This window comes from Cottoperca gobio, chromosome 19, assembly GCF_900634415.1.
Source record: "Cottoperca gobio chromosome 19, fCotGob3.1, whole genome shotgun sequence".
Taxonomy (NCBI): Eukaryota; Metazoa; Chordata; class Actinopteri; order Perciformes; family Bovichtidae; genus Cottoperca; species Cottoperca gobio.
Genome location: NC_041373.1, coordinates 11,633,150 through 11,652,771, shown reverse-complemented (window position 1 = coordinate 11,652,771; position 19,622 = coordinate 11,633,150). Strand labels below are relative to the sequence as shown.

Below are 19,622 nucleotides of genomic sequence, written 5' to 3'. Positions count from 1 at the left end.
AACTACACGTAAACATTATTTTTGGAAGATGTTGTAGCAGAGAATAACCATGTTTTCATTACATATGTGTGTATTACGGGTTTTAAAAACAAATCCTCTCCAAAGTATAAACTTTATACTTGATGTCAGCAGCATCTCCAATATATTTCAGGTCTTACAGTAAAAAGAAAAAGGAGCACCACATCTCTTCATCACTTTAGAAGATAAATAATGTGAAAAAGTATATAAAGTTATTAAACAAGTCAATAAGAGTATTTTTCATCTTACCATTTCTCTTCAACAGAGGGTGGTTTACTCCCCCTAGTGGACAAAGTGTACATTGATCGTTGAGGTCCAACTTGTGGCATTATCTCTTGACAAATATCTGCCTGCTTTGTGAACCATCTCGTACAAAAACAAAAAGGTAGTAAATATACCAAAAGCTGAGGCCGTAAGTGAAATGATCAGATGAGTAAACAAAAGATATTTCAATGGAAAACACAGACCACTTGCATTCCATTAACTGTACTCTGTTTTTAATATTTTAGAGAAATATTAACCTTCATGAGACCTAAAGTGTTTCATCCATCTTGAACATGAAATGTTGACAACGTGATGTACTGAAAATCCAAGAGGTGCATATGTATGCAATATGTTTAGTTGACAGCCAGCCATGAACCACAAATAAAATATCCCTTCTTAAAAAAAAAAATCCACTCGACAAAAGAGGAACAGTATTGGCAATACCAGTAGAACACAAAAACTGGGACAAACTGTGGTGCAAAGAAAAATATCTGCCGTGTGATTTATAATGGAAGTTGTAGTGTTAACAATGGATAGTGATTAGCAAATATCTTTAGCTTGGCACAATATTATTTTTGAGGACTGAAATGATGAATGAAAACAGTGGCACCAGAGAGCAAAACAGAACTGCAACATAATGTGAAGGAAGCAAATCTGCCTCAATTTCTCTATAAATAAGAACATTAATTGGAAAATATCATCCTTCCTACTAACTAAACAACTACATTTGTATAACAAAAGTTCATATCCAACATCTTTGATTTGATTAGATAAATTAAAAGGCAGGAAAATACATATAAATATAGAATAGGGAACACAGTGGTCCACTCTCATCTTCGCTTCAAGAATAAAGTCTTCAGTTTGCATCGACGCAGACTTCACGTGGTCCGACATGTTCATGGGACAAAGTGGGTTTAAAAAAAAAAAAAAGGAGTGCTACTAGACGTAAGGGAAAATAAAACATTCAAGTATTAAATACTAGTGTAAACAAATCTATCTGTAGTACAGTACATCACTATTGTAGTGGGAATATTACATGATCATCATCATCAGTATGTGCAGTATGTGAGAAAAGCTTCGGAGTTAACCATGACGTCTGTTAGCTGTACCGATTCACTGCTGTGCATCCCATAACAAAAATCACAGCCTCTCTAATCCTCTTGGAGTGACGTGCAGTGACAGGTGAGAGGTGACATTTCTACGGTGCTCCATCTGGAATCCACAGTACTTTATTCTGTTCCTGCTCCACGATGGTCATGATCTGAGTGCAAATGAAGGAGACGCTTCCTCCCTGGACCACGCCTGCAACACAGTTAGGGTGGGGAGGAATATTCACATGATCAGATTTGGCATACTTCCAAGTGATTTGTTTCATTATCAATTCAGTCGTTTATTCATCCATTTCTTTTGTGGAGGAAAATTGTGAATAACGTTGGGCGGCAACTACTAATTATTTTCTTCTTTCTTCTTTACTATTACATCAGACAAAAGAAAAGCTCAACTGAGAAGCTGGAACTGGGACATATTTGGCGTTTTTGGTTGAAATCAAATAAATGTTTAGTTAGTTGCTTCAGCTTTGGAAAAATTAACATCAAAAGTTCCCAGAATGCAATGCGACATATTCATTACGCTTGTATTGTCCGACTAACAGTCAAAATTGTAAAGATAACATTTTCAAAAAAAAGAGGAAAAAAAAAGTGAAAAGCATCAAAAACGTGTCGTTTATCTTTCTGTCGATCGTTTTAATTAAATCAGAGCTATAAACAACTAATGCTCTCATGGACAAACAGTGCATCTAAGTTATTTGGGTCCCGTCCTTCTCGGATTACACTTCATGCCGTCTACCACCAGCCACTCAGATTTATAGCTTCTGATAATTAACAGTTCTCATCGTTGTGGCTCGTGCGCAGAAGTTGGCCGGCCACCTCTCCCTGTTAGAAGGGATCTGCGGCGGTATGTATTCATTTCCAAAAGCCCTTCCCCATAAATCTCCTCCTTTTACAGAGTCATTAATCAGCTGGACAGTCGGGTGAGTCAGACTGGCTGCTGCTGCAGATACCAAAACTTTATCCCTGATCTGCGAAGGACAACAGAGATACTGTGCTCCAGAAACCTCAGATAACCTCCAGTGCTGTTGAAGACTCACATTGACTAAACTAGACCATATTAAATTATATTTGTTATCATTACTTATTATTACTGGGTTTCATGGATGGTTCTCTCCTTTCATTTCTGTATTTTGGTTAAAAACCACCACAAACACACTTGCGATGTAACAGACTGATTTAAAAAAGGGCCACTTCACCCAAATAGGTTTTTAGATTTTAATTTAGTATTTATTTGTTTGGTTTAGAGCAATCAGGTGCCGCCGCAAAAGAATGGAGATGTCTATAATATTTATTGGCAGCTCTCAAATATTCCCTAAAATTACAATTTAATAAAAGATGAACTTTTATTTTCACACTTGTACTCCACCCTATACTCATATTATTCATCAGGTGCACATGTATTACCTCATTCAGTGCATTTACAAAAGAAGCATATACCTTTCTATAAGCTCAAAAATAATTATAGTTATTACTGTATCAATGCTATTTTTAAAATACACCAGAGGAAAAAAAAAAGTAATTTCCACCAACCTGTGAAGAAGCGGCTGTACTCCTGCTCTACTTTCTGTGCCGCCTCATACTGCTCCTTGGAATGTTTCTGTGAGAGTTTATCCCGCAGGTACAAAGGGTCCTTCTGCTCTCTGAAGAGACAACATCAGCACCTGTCAGCATCCTTGAAAATCTCACTTCACACAGAGAATCATAACAAGGTGCAATACCGAGGTGTGGAAGGAGTCAGAATTTGTCAAAACCAGTCAATTATTTTTGAAAATATGTTCTTGTGCTTCCTTCCAACTCTTCCTTCCTTTCCTTTGCATTGTGCTTACAGGTTTGTAAGATGAATTGAAAGCAATGCATCCTAAAATTCCAATCGCAACAAAAATCCAAGCACCTTAGCACCAATATCTGATCTGATCTGATGTGTCTGATGCTAAACATGTCACTTACATTCATTCTGACCCGAGTGAGTGACAACAGTTGCACTGCAACAACTAAATAGTGTCACTGTAGGATATGACTGCATACTCCGGTACTAGTCATGGGGGATGTAGGTAAAATATTCAATTGTTGGTAAATGCATCACAATACTTATGCAGTAACACAACTTTAGGCCAAAAATAAATAAAAATGAATATCTTCTGGACATTCTATTGAGAAGAACTTGATGGGAATAAATACCTGAAAATGCAAAAGATCTTGTGAATCCATAAAAATAAATTCTACTGCTAAAGTTGTAACATTGCCCACAATGGACGAATATAACAATATACAGTTTTAAAAACAAATGGACATTTTAATATACATATACACGTGTATATGATATAGCAAAATCTCTAATTCAGGAGCTACTTACAGCAAGTCTATTAGACAAAGACCTCCAGAGCTTTTATGAGATCTCTCTACTGAAAACCCTCCAGGCCACTGACTCACTCCATATACACACACATTTTTAAGATAAGTCATGTGACTTCTCAGTCCCCAGTCTTCATCCACTGGGAACCCCTGACCGAAGCTAGAATCCCACTCCCATCTCTCCCCGGCGCTCAGTGTGCAGTCAACATATTGGTCTGCTGACGCCTCCCAGAGGATAATTTTTTTTTTTTTAAATGCATGAAAAAGCTTGAGCTCCTGTCAACTGCTGCTGCTGCAGCAGGCAGTGGGAGGCGCGTCTGTGTGTATGTGGCGTCCGCGGCCGGGCGGGGGAAGCTAGTGTTCTAGCCGCCCACGCCACAAAGCGGAGCCACAGGCCCTGTGAGCTCTCCCTGGACAGCTGGCACTCAGCTGATGACAGTGAAAGCTTAGCAGGAATCAATCTCCACCATGTTTGCCTCCTGCACCACTTCATAGATTTGCGGGCGTGGGTGTGTACATGTGTGGCCGAGAAAGCCTGTTTCTGCCAGACCTGAGTGTGTCTTTATTTGTGTACGTGTTTGCATGTGCACAAAGTACCGTGCAGACGGTTCAGCACATTTAATCTTCCCGTGCAATCACAAATGAAAAAGCAGAGGGGATCTTTGAAATATCACAATGATCCTATCAAAACCTCGGCAGGTGGTGGGAGAGAGCGGGCTGGGGGGGGGGTTCTGAACTAATGACAACGTGATCAAATCAGGTTGATCAATTGGTTTGTGTTATATCTGCAGGATGAATATGATTGTGAAAGCAAGAAGGCTACCGCAGATGTCAATTTCCTGAGTTACTGTCTAGATGGAAAGCAAATTAAATGAGAGTAATGAAAAGTTAGATTTCCTGTAAGGAGAAGTGGCATTAACATAGATAAGAGATTTGTTTTTTTGGAAAAATGTTTCGCTGAGTCATTCTAACATCCATCTTCTTCCCCAACACATTTCCCTGAATGTAAAGACGGCGTTTATGTCAAATAATCTTGTGTATAACTTCCATTTTTGATTACATATGAATTTCATGTCCAATCAGTTAACTGCAAAATAAGAACATGTAATTAAATTAGATGACAGACACTACAGTGTATGCTGATGTCACATTTTATTCCCATCAACAGCCTCTGGAAACAGAAGCGATGGATGGTTTTCTCAGTATTTTTGCTTGAAGGATCTGAACTTTCATCTGAAAACGGGTAAACAGCAGCGACACCAAAACACAAAGCACGCTTGACATGCTTTCAGACAACAACAACAAAACAAACGGAAACAAACATGACTTGAAAGAGTTCTGGGATTACTCACTTTATCTGCTTGGCATTTTTGTAGCGAATGAATATGACGATTGGGTAGATGTGAACGCTGTGAAGACGCTCGATGGCGTGAGGGGCAATGTCAAGTAAACAGTGACAGTCCTATGAGAGACAATGACAGCAAAAGACCGCATGAGAAATATGTGTGTGTGTGTGTGTGTGTGGAGGGGGTTCAAAGCAGAACGCTGTAAGAAAATAGGCCAAATATCTGTTTCTTATACCTCACAATGGTTTTTGAGACATGATTAACATCCAGCATTAATTAAGTTGACTTAAAGCAGCATTTTGGATTTATTGATCTTCATCAGGACAACTCATAATCAAAAACCATTGAAAAAATTATTTTAAGTTATATTTTGATCAAATTGGCAGTTCAGCCAGATTATAGACAGCTATTACATCTCTGATGCACACATGTGCTGTTAAATACATTTAGATCCAGATAGATTTGTAGTCTACGGTTATAAAGACAGTTGTGAACAAAGTTGGTCAACAAAGATATCTCCATTGATCCTCCAGTCCACAGATGTCACATTGATAGCCCTCGTATCGAGTTTAATCCACAGTGAGATTCATTTACCTTCTCTGTGATCTCTTTTATCGATGCTACAGTCGTCACATCGAAATGGCCGCTCCGCCGCTTGTAGTCGATGAACACACAATCCTTTACTCCCCGCTCTATGGCCTGCTGAGAAGCCTTCATGATCTCTGGAAGCAAAAGAAATCAAATACATTTTGTTTGTAAAATTCACACTGATTTAGTGTCAAGTTACATCAATTTAATACATTTTAAACGAAGTATTGAAACCCCGCTCTGCAGATATAAATCGGAACATCTGCTGGTTCCCATTTTCCTGATGGTATTAACATAAACATCTCTGGTGAAGAAGTCATTTAGTGTGTGTGTGTGTGTGTGTGTGTGTGTGTGTGTGTGTACAGGCTCACCAGGCAGACAGCGGCAGAACTGGGCAGGAGCCTCCTTTACCAACAAGTCCTTACTGGACTCCACTATTGGACCCAAGATCAGCACCGGTCTGGGGTACGAGCCCTCCACCCTCTGAACCCGCTGGTACATCAGGCTGACTCCGTCTGAGCAGGAATTATAGGAATACAATTGTTAAAAGACACACGACTGCATAGACATGCAGCTGCATTTTAATAACCTCAGTTATGAATTGATATGTCCTGGGAAAGGTTGTGTTGTGCCAACGTGCTTCATTTCCATCTGGTCATGAAAGTTGAGTTACAGAGGTAGGGAAAAGTAAACATATCGAAGTACTGGTATTTTATTTGAGTATTTGCATTTTGCATTATAGAGACACACAAAAAAAAAAAAAATCTCTTAATTTGTCTTTACAACAACAACTTGTTACTTTAGATACATTTCAGTGCTGTGGATTAAAAGAATCTTTTCAGCAGCAACTTTAGTTTAGACACTAAAGGAGTTTTAGACTCATTCTTTACATTTATTTCTCATTAAATTATCTTTTTCTTTACTTATTTTCCCTTTAATCTGATGTAAATGAACTGGAGATAAACCAAATTTGACTCCAATTTACAATGAGTACCTTCATTTTGGAAGAGCTTTCTGCAAATACTTTGTTCCTTTTACTAACTTTAGACATTTTGACAGCATTGCTAAGTTCCCTCTAGAATCCACATCCACTCGTTACGTTGGTCGCCTTGTTCATTTCTGAAGAAGCCGTTTCGGGAGATGATTTCTCACCTTCTGCGATGGGTAAAGAATCTGTGCTTATTGCATCCAGAGCCATCAGATCCTTCCCGTCCTTTGATCCGCTGCGTTTGTGCTTCAGCCTCCGGCGGAAGAAGGATCTGCGTGCAGCGGCCGACAGAGACTTGCTGGTGCCGTTATCGTCTTTCATATCGGCCATGCCGTGTCTCCTGTAGAACTCCTGGTCCATCCTGATTGACATACATCAGCACATTCAACTCAAATGCAAAAATCACAATCAGTGTGTAAAAGTTGTGTAACCCACAGGCTGGACTTACATGAATTTACTTGGAATCTGCCCCTTTTTCAGCTTCTGTGCGTTCTCGTCGAGTTGCCAGGCCATCCAGTAGCCAAAATTGCCATTTGGTAGCGTATCTTCAACATACAGGATGTCATCTTTCTTAAAGCTCAGTTCCTGCTCTACTTCTGCCACCCTCTCATAAAGTGCTCTGACAAGAGACGAACAATGAAGCAGTTATGATGAATACATTCCTCAAGGACAAGGACATAACAGATTGAGAGACAATTTCACAGAAGATTATGAAGATAAAGAGCCTGCAACAGGTTCTTGGTGTAAGATTCAGCCTTTGAATCTGAAACTCCAGCTTGTCTGATAAGTAGCGAGGGGTACCTTATGAAAAATCCATCTCCGGGGGTCTCTTTGATCGCAGAGAGCTTGTTCACGCAGTTCTGGACCTTGAACGTGATCGTTTCAGCTGGTTTCAACATTTCCAGGTAAGCCTCCTCTTTAGTTTTGTTCTTCATGCTGATGCCGTTGTACTGTTTGAAAACATAAATTATATAGATGACAAATAGACACTCGGCTGCCAACACAGAATGACTCATCATTTTCAGTAAAAGCAAGCCCAAAAACATTTATGGAGAATTGTACTAAACACGCTACCAATCTACTGAACATGGAGGAGTTCTTGAACTTTGAATGCTTAACTGTAGAGTACTTCTGTGAAGTCGCAGTGAGTCTTGTCATCATGTCACACTCCAACATTGCACTGAGTGCTGTGGACACACTATGAGTAGTAGCTGGAGAGCCACCCACAAAGAGGATGAAACCAGGAAAAAGTTGAGCTTCTCCACACTTTCAACAACAGCATTTGTATTTAGCACGCGTGTTCTCTCTTGTACTTTTTCTGGTGCCATTTCTTCTCATAATATAATTAAGGTGGCTTCCTTTGTTACTGGTGCATTTCAGAAAGGAGTAGGAAGAGGAAGTGATTGGCTCGGCAACAACAAAACCAAACAAGAGGGTATTCTCCAGTATACCTCCAGTATCAAGTCTCCAGGCAGCAGGCCATCAGGACTCCTAGCAGGGCTGTCATCATCCAGACTCTCCACAAAGACGCCGTAAAGGTTCCCTCCACAGACCTGAACTCCCAGCTCCACCTGGATCCTCTTCAGCCTCACCAGCCGAGGCTCTGCAGCCCGCCGCGTACTGGAACCGGGAAGCCTGAAGAAAAACCTTCCAGTCAAGCTTTGAATTCATCTTTCCCGCCACAATGTCTACCAATTGTTATACAGTTCATACGTGTTGACTATTGTAATAGAACATGTTGGAGTCCTACCTGAAGGAGCTGTGAGGGCTGGTGGCAGGAGTCGTCTGTTTGGACGGCGGCGTCATGGTGCCCTCGTCCTGCTCACTCAAAGTGTCGACGGTGGAGTGATTGTCCGGCGTGGTGGCTCCGCTGTCGTGGGGAGTCGGCTGGTTGCTGATGGACTCCATACGAGAACTAAGGACAACAACAATCGTTTTAACTCTTTGCTACATTCCTTAATAAAAAGCTCTTCGTTGAGTCTCGGAAATTAAGTCAACGTCAAAATAGACTGTAGTTAAAAAGGGGATGGCATACATTATGTAGATAGATTTACTCTATGTTAGTGTTTGCATTAGTCTCGTTTGATTTGATTTGTTCATTTGGCACTGCAGTGTGTCGTCTGTTTGCGTCCTCATAATGTGTCGTTTGCTGTGAACACAGCGTTACGGGTTCATGCATTACCCGTTTATATGGCAGCGTATTCATTCCATTCATTTTCCCACATTATATTCAAACAACTGTCCCTGGCACTGTGCGGACAGGCTTCTTCGTGCCAGAATGGTTAATTTGGTGACCTGAAATTCATGATACTAATCTGTGCGAGTTATTGCTGTGGTGTTCTTTCCTCCTCGCCTTCTTACCCTGAACGAGAGTGGTTGCCCAACTGAAACATGTGAGGATTATACTGAGCCAAAATGGTGACGGTGTCACATTGCTGTCCGATCACCAGCCGTGCCTGCTGCTCGTTGGCATTGCGAAGGTTGATTCCATTAAACTGGAAAGGACAGATATTCATTAGACACACAAAGAAACAATAAAACAGCTAGGTATGTAGGTCTGAGTGTGGTGGCTGCTGCACCTCGAGGAGTTGGTCTCCGTACTCCAAACGAGCTTGGTGTGCGATGCTGCCTGCTGTCACTTTGGACACAAATACTCCCCCGTTCTCTCCACTCACAATGGAGATCCCCAGTGGCTCTGCTCCTTTCTGTACTGTCACATTGCGTGGCTCTTCCAAGTATGGCCTTTCAAGAGAAAAGAGAAAAAAAAGGAACATTTTGTAAAACTGTAACCTTCTGACATCTGCGGGAAACCACTGCTGGTAGGATGCAACATGCAACTACAAATCAACAGGAGAAGCTGCAATCAGACGTCTCTCTGTACTGAGATTTACTTATGACAATTTATTCAAAGCAAAGACGCATTACTAGCCTCCAGGTTAAACTAAATAAAAGTCTCAACAGTAAGATACGGGAGCTGTGTGGGACGTGCCAAGTGCATTTCAGATCTCAAAGTCATGCAATCATACAAAATTCAACAGCATTCTGAATAAAGAACAAGCAAAGAAAAGATGATAACTTAAAGGGATACACATCCATTAGCTTTTTGTATAAGGGCTATTAAACATTCAAACTAATCTAGCCCCACTGCTGCTACATTAGATATCTGCAGCGTGTACGTAGAAGGTCTTGCAGGTAGTGCGTATACTGTATGTGCTACAAGCAGGACAAACCTCAAGCTTCTTAAAGAGAGGAACTTGGGCTTAACTGCCAGTGGAAGTCTGACAGAGGAAGGGTTATAAGAAACAAATCTGAGAAGGAGATGGAGAGAGAGAAAAGAGAGAATAATCACCCAAAGCACGAGGGGAATATTTCAGGTTATAATGAACAGAAGCAGAGAGGAAAAGAGATGAGAACAAACTGATAGATGGTGAGTAGGAGTTCTAATGATATGAGGATGGAGGCTCACAGCTTTGTTTACTGCTTTACGAAGCACTTCATCACAATGAAGCAGACAGAAGTACAGACAAATGGTGGAAAACACGTCATGTTCTCCTGAATGATGGCAACATAATGACCCGGACGAGGGGCTGGCCTACCCTTCCTTCCGCCTGTCACCAACGGGAGCAGGGCTGACTGATATCCTGGGTTGGGTGGAAATGGAGCTCTGCGATTGGCTGCTAGAGAAAGACGATGTCTCCAGGTTGACAGGGGACATTGGAGGTGTCGGGCTGCTACACTCCGAATGCGAGAGGGAGCCTGGCAGAGTGGCAGAGGAGAAAGATATGAATTTGCCATTTACTGCGGTGATGCTCGTTATCCGACGATGTGGCTGCCAAACTCAACCGTACCTCTGTCAGATCCAGCGGAGCGGGGATAACGAGTTGGAGGGATCTTAATGCGTTCGGCCCTAAATTGTAAAGTACTGGAGGAACCTAAAGACCACAAACAGAGGATATTTATTAAAGGCTGAACATTACAAACAAAAGAAAACCTCACTTGCCTATGTAGTCATCAACTGATACAGCAAACACAGAGTTTCCCCAGGATGTTGCTTAGTGAAGGAGGTAATCCATTTCCCCCCCCCCGACATTGTGATAGACTGCTCTGATTAATTACTACAGTGATAGTATATGATGTGGCTGATCAGTCACTGTCGTCTCCTGAGTCAGACAGTGTGATACATTAGATGATGTCTGAGGCCTTCAGAATAACCAGGGCATATTTACAGGACATATTATACAAGTTAGGAGTTGCCTAGAACTGGGACTCCAAACGTACCCAGTCTGGCGCTGGAGGGCAGGGAGTTTGTGCTGTGCGGTGGTTGGCTGCAGCTCGTCTCAGTCAAGTCCCCAGTGCGCTTGTGGCTGAGGTCTAGGCTGAGGCGAACTTGATGCTGGGGGCTAAAAGTGGAGAGAGAGAAAAAGGCCTCAGTAAGTTCCCCTGTGGTCAATCATTCAACCCAGAGCAAGATGTTATTTGATGCGTGCCATCTGTTTGTGAGATCTGGGGCAGGGTAAACACTGTGTTTTTGGTACAATAAAAATTCACGATCACAGGATTTATTAAAGCAATGTTGAATGTGAAACAACAAAACTAGGCCTGCAACCAATCATTACTTTCAGTATTAAAAAACATCAGAATCAGAATCCCAGAGCCTGAGGTGGCATCTTCAAATTTCCTGTTTTGCCAAAGAAATTCAATTTATAATGATGTAAAAAAAAAAAAAAAAAAAAACAGAACACGAAGGATATTGTGACATGTCATAATATTATTAGTAACACCTGTCATTTTCCAGTCAAAATGTCTGCTGTGAAAAAGCCCTATGGAGTATGAACAAAGAAAAATGAAGAGACGTTCACACCTTGTGTGTGAATGTGAGTGGACGCCTGAGCTGGGAGCTGGAGGACAGTTGCTGGTCTGGATCTCATGGCTCCAGGCGGTGTAGACCGGGTTCCTCATCACGGCCGTCACAGCAGGACACGGGGCTAAACCTCGCTGTGCTGGGTCTGGAGGAACACACACAGATCAAGACCACTCATCAAATCAGACACGGTGATGAGAAGTAAAGAAAAGGTGCTGTGATATTACATAACTTCATTTATTTCTATTGAAGTACCAACGACGGTCAAATGCAAGCATGCGTTTTCTGGAACAGGCGAAGTCGTTCAGAAGACTTACGTGACGCGACGCTGCCGTAGCCGGGGGGTGTGAAGGCCATGCTGTACCGGTTGGTTCGCATGGGAGAGAAGCGTAACAAGTCCATCGGCTCTGGGGAGTGCTCGTCATTAGAGAAACTCTGAACCTGCAAGAAGCAATCAAGGAGGGATTCATTTCTTAATTAATCAATTAATCATTCAGTCTATAAAAAGGTAGAAACACACACAATAATGCCAGATCAGATAAGGGCAGTATCTTCGTTACCTGCATGGGGACAGGAATGTGTAATGGAGTAACATTTCGCCGCAGCGCCGGTGCAGATTTTGGCCTGTACCTCCTCTTCTGCCGCTCCTCTGCCCTGCGTCGACTCCCTTCGTTGTCGGGAGGTTTCTTGGAGCCGCTCTTGGTCTCTCCTAGAGGAGCGTTGGTGTAATAGAGCTGGCTCCTTGCCTCTCCCTCATCCTGCAGGCTTGTAGCTTGGGCCGGGGTTGCCGGGGGAGTGCCAGTGGTGATGGTGGAGTCCGACGCCGAGCTGTTCTGCTGGCGATGTTTGAACCTGAACGAGTCGCTCCTGGCTGGCGGGGTGGGAGGGTTCTGAGCGGATTCAGATATCGAGCTCTGCGGCGAGTGCTTGGGCAACTGAGAAAGAGACATGTAGTCAAGCTTCGAGGACGCCTCAGGTCTCCTGAAAGCATGCACATCAAAGATGGACTTCCTCTGTTTGGCTTTTTTGTAAATGGAGAGCTGGGCACACTCAGTAAGAGAAGCTACTGCTATGACTTTAGGCCAAGTGCCTCCGCCGGGCTTCGCCGATGAGCTCTGGTCCACAGCTGTCTGAGGAGAGCTGCAGTCGGAGAGCACGGGGGTGAAGGTGAAGGGGCGATGGTGGAGCTCCTGCCTCCTGTAACAGAAGTCTGGATGGGGCTCTGAGGGACTGTGGGAGCTGGAAAGGGAGCGAGAGTGTACAGAACTGTTGGGGAAAGTCTTGTGGAGGCAGTGAGAACTTCTGCTGCTACCGTCCAGAGAGTCCCCGGTAACCTTACACGTTTCGTCCCCTCTGCCGCTCAAGTCACAGCTGCAAATGTCTGTCTGTGTGGAGCAGTTGTGCTTGGAGTTCCTGCAGGTCCTGGCGTGGATCTCACAGGACTGGAGCCGAGAGACCTTTTCTGAGTCTCTCAAACCTTCAAATAAACTCTGGCCGGAGCAGCTCTGTGGGAGGAACTGTCGAGGAAGGGAGGGAAATAAATACTTATTTCACAATTATTTTTTGAGTAACAGGAAATGAAAGCATACAAGTGTGTGTGTGTGTGTGTGTGTGTGCGTGTGTGCGTGCTTCACCTTCATGAGTGAGATGCTGAGAGAATCACGGCAGTTCCTCAGCAGAGACTCACATTCAGAGAGCGACTTGTTGTCGAGTGCAATACCATTGATCTGCAGTGGACAACAACACAGTCAGGACAAATTCCAGCAGTTACAACTTGCCTTCAAGGAAAAGATCATATACATATCATTATGCTTGTTAAAGCACACGAGTCCAAGATTATAGCGATTCCATGTTGCAGTTTTGACTGACATTCATTGGCAAAAACATAATTTCCTTGTAGTACAAAAAGGTCAAATGCATACATTTCTTCTATACAAACTACCAAGACTATAACAATAGGTTCATAGTGTGCCCTTCAACGTATTAATATATATATATATATATATATATATATATATATATATATATATATATATATATATATATATATATATATATATATATATATATATATATATATATATATATATATATATAATGTGTTCCTTAATTAAAACATTAAACAAGTCTGTGGTCAGTAGAGGGCACTAGAAGCCAACATCTCCGTCTCAACACCCGTCTCATGGCATCGTCTCTTGTCATGTAACTTTAAGTGTTCGGGCAGCACACTCACAGCTAACAGTCGATCCCCAACAGTGAGAGCGCAGTCTCTGGCAGCTGGACTGCCTGGAGCCAAAGTAGCAACAAACACTCCACTTTCCAGGCCGATGCCGCTGTCTGAAAGGTAAGAGAAACAATCATATAACATTTCATGGTAATTGTCCATCTTTCAAAAACATAAACTATACAATCCATCCATCCAGTTCAAATAAAAACATAAAATACAGAAATATTTGTGGTAACATTAATAACTACTGAATGTCATTAGCTGTCATGAGCAACTTTAATGGTGAAGTTTATTTCTTAATTGGAGCTCAAATTTGACCTTTGTGTCCAGCCAGGTTTATCTGCATCGGAGTGATGATCCGTCCTCCCAGTGACTTTCTTCTGCGGACCACCATATTGATCACCCCCTCCCCGCTCAGCACCGCTTTGATCACCTGCTTCCTGTCCTTATTGGTCAGGTCCACGTCATTAATCTTCAACAACCAATCGTTCACCCTGCACAAAGAGAAGCACAGTGATGGTTCAATTAAGCAAATTATCCAAATGACAATAGGGACACAAATAAAATGTAGGACTGGATATTGAATCTCAATACTCTACAATATTTTATAAAAAAAAATATATATAATAATAATAATAATAATAATAATAATAATAATAATAATAATAATAATAATAATAGTAATAAGTAAAAACATTGAACTTTTCAGAACCAAAAATAAATAAATCTAGAAACATTTTAAATTATACCCCAAGGCATGTAAACGTTGCTTTAATTACTGAGGTGTCAAAGCAGTGAGACATTTACCTTAATCTTCCTTCTGCCATACTTCCTTTATCCACCTTACTGACAAATATGCCACAATCTCCTGGTAAATAAGGATCATTTACCCCTTCAGCGATATCAAACCCAAGCGCTTTCAAATCCATGTCCTGCATAAGAAAAAACATAATTCATTTACAGTTTGATGGTGCATTCAAATTTAGTTCAGTCAAACTTAATATTACATTAAGAAAAAGATTCACAGGGGTTCTTACTCTGTGCTTTTCAAATTCAACAACTTCCGTCTCCCACTCCATTGAGTCTGTGTCGATGGCTGAATCATGTGAACTGTGAGCCATCAGCTGACGAAACCTCGCTTCCTTTTCTAACTGATCCTCCATCTTTTCTCTGCAGGACATATAAAATGTGTAGCTCTTAAGTACAGTCACCTTTAGTGTTTTGCTGACAGTGACATTCTTCCTCCACTGGGTGGCACAAAAGATCTGGTATGAAATCATTCTGGATCCCCAAAACAAGAGGAGCGCAGACTCCGACAGGCTTATGTCATTATTCTGCACTATTTTTAGGTTTTATTCCCAAAGTTTCTACTTGTGTCAAACTGTTCAAAAGAAGAGCGGAGGACTGACTCACTTTAGCTCTTTGAGTTCCCGCGCAGCGTCGTTCTTCTGCTTCCTCGTGTCATCCAGATTCCTCAGAGCATCTGCCAGATCGCTCACAGCTCTGTCCCTCTCTCGCCTCAGGTTGTCACATAGCGTGCTGACAGACGCACACATTTTCACTCAAAATAGGCGTCACGCAAAATGTAAACAAATATATTTTTTGGTCCAAGCCTTCCCCCCCCCCCCCCCCCCGACATGCAACATAAACACAACAGACATGTTTTGAACCCACTTACCGTATGCTCTCCCTCTCTGCCACGATCTTGTCCCTCTCCTGAAAGGCCCAGTCACGTCGGCACTTGGCTACCTCGGCCTCTTGCACGGCTTCCTTCAGCTCCTGAGAGATGGCCTCGTACTGCTTCCTCAGCATATCGATCTCCTTGTTGCCTCGTTCCATGTCCAGAGTGGCAGAGTCTTCTTTCTGGAGGGGTTAAAGGAAATGTAACAAAAAGGTGACGTAAGATAATGTATGGCTGTGCAAAGGATGTGAGCAGCAAGGTGCGTTCAATCTAATCTTGAGCTTAATGTGATGGTAGATACATTTTACAGTTTCCACCCTGCACACATCTATGACACACACTTGAGGCTGTGTTCATCCCAACATTAGCACTCTATCAAAAATGCAGCATCCTCATTAATTTCAATGAGACCACCGCACTGGCTCAGCAGGGGTTCTCATGTACAGACTCAAAAAAAACACCACAAGAGTTGTCTGGTATTTTTACTTTTGCTGCAACGCAACAATCAAGCAACTCACAGGAGTTGCAAATCTAATACAAGCAAACACACATTTCTTGTGGATTACATGTCTTATGGCATTATCAACCACCGTGCCGTGTTTTGACGTGTTAAGCGTTCAAACCCATTGATGTATGCCCTTAAAATTATCTGTATTAAGTACATGAAAAATAGGAAAATCCTCAACTTAACCGACTTCAGGATTAAATTTATCATCGTGTTTAACCATAAACACCTCGAATAGATTGCTGCAAACAAAAAAATAAATCGACTTCACTCATGATGAGAGTGGTTTGAGGCCTAACAGTCATAGATTGGATTAGGTAGTGTGGTTTAAAGTAGGTCGGATATATTATAATAAGTGTGTGTCTCACTGGGAGTCTGCAGGCGTGTCTGTGGTAAATGCTCTCTCTCTCTAAATAACTGTGCAGCAGGGAGACTGCCAAGTGTAGCGAGAGCATTAATTAAGTCCATGGCTAAATTAATTCCATTAGACTTTACTGTACTGTTGTTAGTCTTAATTATCCATTTCTGATGCAGTGTAGTTCCCGAGCACTTCAAAGTCAGAGAGCCTTTTCACTGCGATTGCTGGTAATTTACTAATGCAGTAATCTCCAGACTTTCATTGCAATCACACTGAAACAAAGTGTGATGGGTGATACATACTTTCTCAAAAGATATCAATGTGTGGAAGCCTGCCAGCTGCTAAAAAAACCCATTTACTACTAGTACTATGTGTGATGGGATGAAGGGATTATTGTCCGGGAAATAAATCAATCCCTCCATTTGTAATGATAAATCTCCGGTCTGTCTGACTACCTGTCTGGCCTGGTAATACTCTCGCAGCAGCTGGTCCCTCTGGATGATGGCCTCTGTCCTCTCCTTGCGGGCCACGTCCCTCTCCTCCCGCACCGTCTCGATGTCCTTGCAGGCCTGGCTCAGCTCTTTCTGGGCCTCGGCCTTGTCCTTCACCTCGTGGCAATATTTCTCCAGCAGCTCGTTCTTTTCACAGATGGCCCGGTCCCTGTCCACCAGTGCTGAGGCCAGCTCCTTCATACCACACACACAAACATATCACAGTTGGATAATAGAGATCAAAAAGAGTAAATACTCAACCTTCTGCATGTTCATGCGTCACTCCTATAGTGTTTATTTGTATTAATATGGTTTTATTTTGTACTGTTTAACCCACTTATCTATACCTACTTGTTTGGCCTGTTTCTTGAGCAGCTGTGACACTGGAATTTCCCCCTTGGGGGTTTAATAAAATCTCATCTCATCTCGCTGAACAAAAAGGTGTTCCCAACACAAACTTCCTATCAGGTGAACAACTGAGGAAGGTAAAAGATTCTTTCAAATCGACTTGAAGCTCTTTTTTGGGGTGAATCGTGTTGAAATGTAGCCTTTCAATACCAATAATGAAACGATTGCTTTTTTTTGGCCAGCCTAAATAAACTCTGGGTGTTGCCAAAATTAATGATGACCGCAGCTGTAATCCGCTTAACTACAGTCGATACATTTGGAACACAGGTGTTACGCAATAGGTCGTTATTTGTCAATATTTTCCACACACACAGTTACTCTGGCAAATTTGAAGCACTCTTCATGAAATTAATGCGTTTTACAGATACGAGTGAACAAATCCATGATCCAAACAGGACGAGCTGTTCTCCCAGTTAATGTAAAATGTTAAACCTAATATAGTTCTTAGTACGGGCTTAAAAGCCCTTGAATCAGCCGTTTACCTGTCGGAGAGCCTCCAGCTCCTCGCTGGCCACCCGTCTCTCTGAAGAAGTGTTCTTTAGTTTGGCCTCTGCCATCTCCAGCCCGGTGTGAAGTCTGTCCACCTCTTTGATCACCTGATCCCGCTCGCTCATGATCAGGCGGTACTCGTTGATCACAGAGTCCCGCTCCTCCTTGTATTTCTCTCCGTCTTTCGCCGCCTTGAGCTGCTGGGTCTTCAGCCGTGTCGCCTCTGACTGCAGCCGCTCCATCTCTCGCTGCAGCTCCTTGTTCTGGGCTGCGGCCTTGGACAGTTCTTGCTGCGTGTTGTCAAACCTGTAGCACATAGGGAATTGATGGGTTTCACTTGCACTCTCGGAAGGAGAAGGAAGCGTTAAAAATGGGAACGCATCTGCAAAGCTTCATCTGCCTTGGATTAAGAATGTTTAAGCACTGTGCAGTGTTGACCTTGGCATTACATTCAAGTAGTGAGTTTGAAGCAACGTTTGCTGTAATTGCTGTTAATCATTAGACTTTTTACAGCTGCTGAGTGTGTGAGTGTAGCTTCTAGTGCTGCTGGTTTTGTGAGTCTGTGATATTTCCGGCTTTACCTTCTTATAGACGAGGAGTACTGCTGCTGATAGTGGATGGCTGCGTCTCTCTGCTTCAGCAGCACGTCCAGCTGTTTCTGCAGCCGGTGGTTCTCCTCCTCAGCCTGATCCAGACGACTCAGGTCTGCGTTATGACCGGCCGTCTTCTCGTTGTAGCGCTTCCTCAGAGCCTCGTAGTCACTCTTCATGGTCTCCAACTTGTTCGCAGCTGTGTCGTAAAGCTTGCTGAGGACATCAGATGACCCCTCTCTCATCACCTGGAAATGACATCATTCAGGTGCCTTACTGAATTAGAGGGGTGTAACGGGTCTGCTCATTTCATACATGCAATTGCATTTAAATAAAGACAATAAGGATGCTGCCAAATTAATGCAATAGACCGAGTGTTTCAGTACAATTACATAATGATGAGGTTTGGTCATTCAGGATTGCCTTAAGTACTTCTATTTACAATTCAGGTTAGCTTCAATGTAAATAATGAAGTCTTACATACAAGTTAACAGTGTCTGGCACAGAAAAACTTAATCTTTTAAGTAAATTAACCAAAGTGTGTGCTGAGGTAGCAGGCCAGAGCAAGAATTAAAGCCAGATTCTGTATGGTTTAGAGTTTGTTTTACTTTTATGGACAAAGACAAACAGAAATGCAGTGTTTCACTTGTGCTTTTTGTTAAAAGACTCTGCAACTTCCTGGTGCTTTGAATAACAATATAAAAAAGGGCACACAGACCTCCGACAAGGCCATGCCTTCTCTCACGATGTTAACGAAAGTGAAAGATATTTGTGTATGCCCGCCGTGATTCAGATCCGCTCAGTTATGTTATGTGTACAGGCCTCGGCTACAAGCTGCCAAAAAGCCTCATTTAAAAAAACAACAAAAAAAAATCGAGCGAGTAGTTTTTCAGTATTCCTGCTGACACACAAACTGAACCGAAAACATAAGCTCCTTAACAATAAGAGAAAAGCCTCCTCGGTAAGTTTCATAATGTTTGTAAAAACATGCATAACAACAACAGTCCTTTCACATCTATCAACTGCGTTTGGTGCAGTTCAAACAAACTCTGGTGCATTTCCCGTTTGGCTCGGCTGGCGTGGCACAAACAAGAGAACAGTTAAAAAGGTCTCGATCTGCTTCCAATCGGACTCTGGTGCGAGATCATTTGGTAACATGTTTACACAAACGCATCAACACACGTGTCTGGCAATCCCTGCACTCATCGGAAAGTGAAAAAAGCTTCCGTCCTACTCCAAAAAAAGTCCCACAATAGGAGTGCAATACACCTTGTTGTCGACCTGTTACCACGAGTCAGCCATTATATTAGGACATCAAATTGTAGTCTTGACTAATAATGATCTCAA

General features: G+C 42.3%; 1 protein-coding gene across 3 annotated transcripts in view; it reads right to left on the bottom strand.

The window, feature by feature from the left end:
- Positions 1-1,015: 1,015 nt before the first annotated feature.
- The window catches only part of LOC115025110 (disks large homolog 5-like), a 28,228-nt gene continuing 9,621 nt past the window's right edge, over positions 1,016-19,622 (bottom strand). For all 3 annotated transcript variants that reach the window (XM_029457172.1, XM_029457173.1, XM_029457174.1), the window contains 28 exons: positions 18,267-18,523; positions 17,679-17,991; positions 16,753-16,983; positions 15,432-15,616; positions 15,167-15,292; positions 14,791-14,923; positions 14,561-14,685; positions 14,072-14,247; positions 13,760-13,863; positions 13,161-13,253; positions 12,087-13,043; positions 11,844-11,967; positions 11,527-11,671; positions 10,944-11,065; positions 10,514-10,597; positions 10,262-10,421; positions 9,245-9,407; positions 9,027-9,160; positions 8,416-8,580; positions 8,117-8,300; positions 7,467-7,615; positions 7,114-7,284; positions 6,830-7,026; positions 6,049-6,192; positions 5,684-5,811; positions 5,096-5,205; positions 2,922-3,031; positions 1,016-1,584 (listed from right to left, as the gene is read on the bottom strand). In XM_029457172.1, the coding sequence (XP_029313032.1) occupies positions 1,481-1,584; positions 2,922-3,031; positions 5,096-5,205; positions 5,684-5,811; positions 6,049-6,192; positions 6,830-7,026; positions 7,114-7,284; positions 7,467-7,615; positions 8,117-8,300; positions 8,416-8,580; positions 9,027-9,160; positions 9,245-9,407; positions 10,262-10,421; positions 10,514-10,597; positions 10,944-11,065; positions 11,527-11,671; positions 11,844-11,967; positions 12,087-13,043; positions 13,161-13,253; positions 13,760-13,863; positions 14,072-14,247; positions 14,561-14,685; positions 14,791-14,923; positions 15,167-15,292; positions 15,432-15,616; positions 16,753-16,983; positions 17,679-17,991; positions 18,267-18,523 (5,094 nt within the window). In that variant the 3' untranslated portion in view covers positions 1,016-1,480. The remainder of the gene's footprint in view (positions 1,585-2,921; positions 3,032-5,095; positions 5,206-5,683; positions 5,812-6,048; positions 6,193-6,829; positions 7,027-7,113; positions 7,285-7,466; positions 7,616-8,116; positions 8,301-8,415; positions 8,581-9,026; positions 9,161-9,244; positions 9,408-10,261; positions 10,422-10,513; positions 10,598-10,943; positions 11,066-11,526; positions 11,672-11,843; positions 11,968-12,086; positions 13,044-13,160; positions 13,254-13,759; positions 13,864-14,071; positions 14,248-14,560; positions 14,686-14,790; positions 14,924-15,166; positions 15,293-15,431; positions 15,617-16,752; positions 16,984-17,678; positions 17,992-18,266; positions 18,524-19,622) is intronic.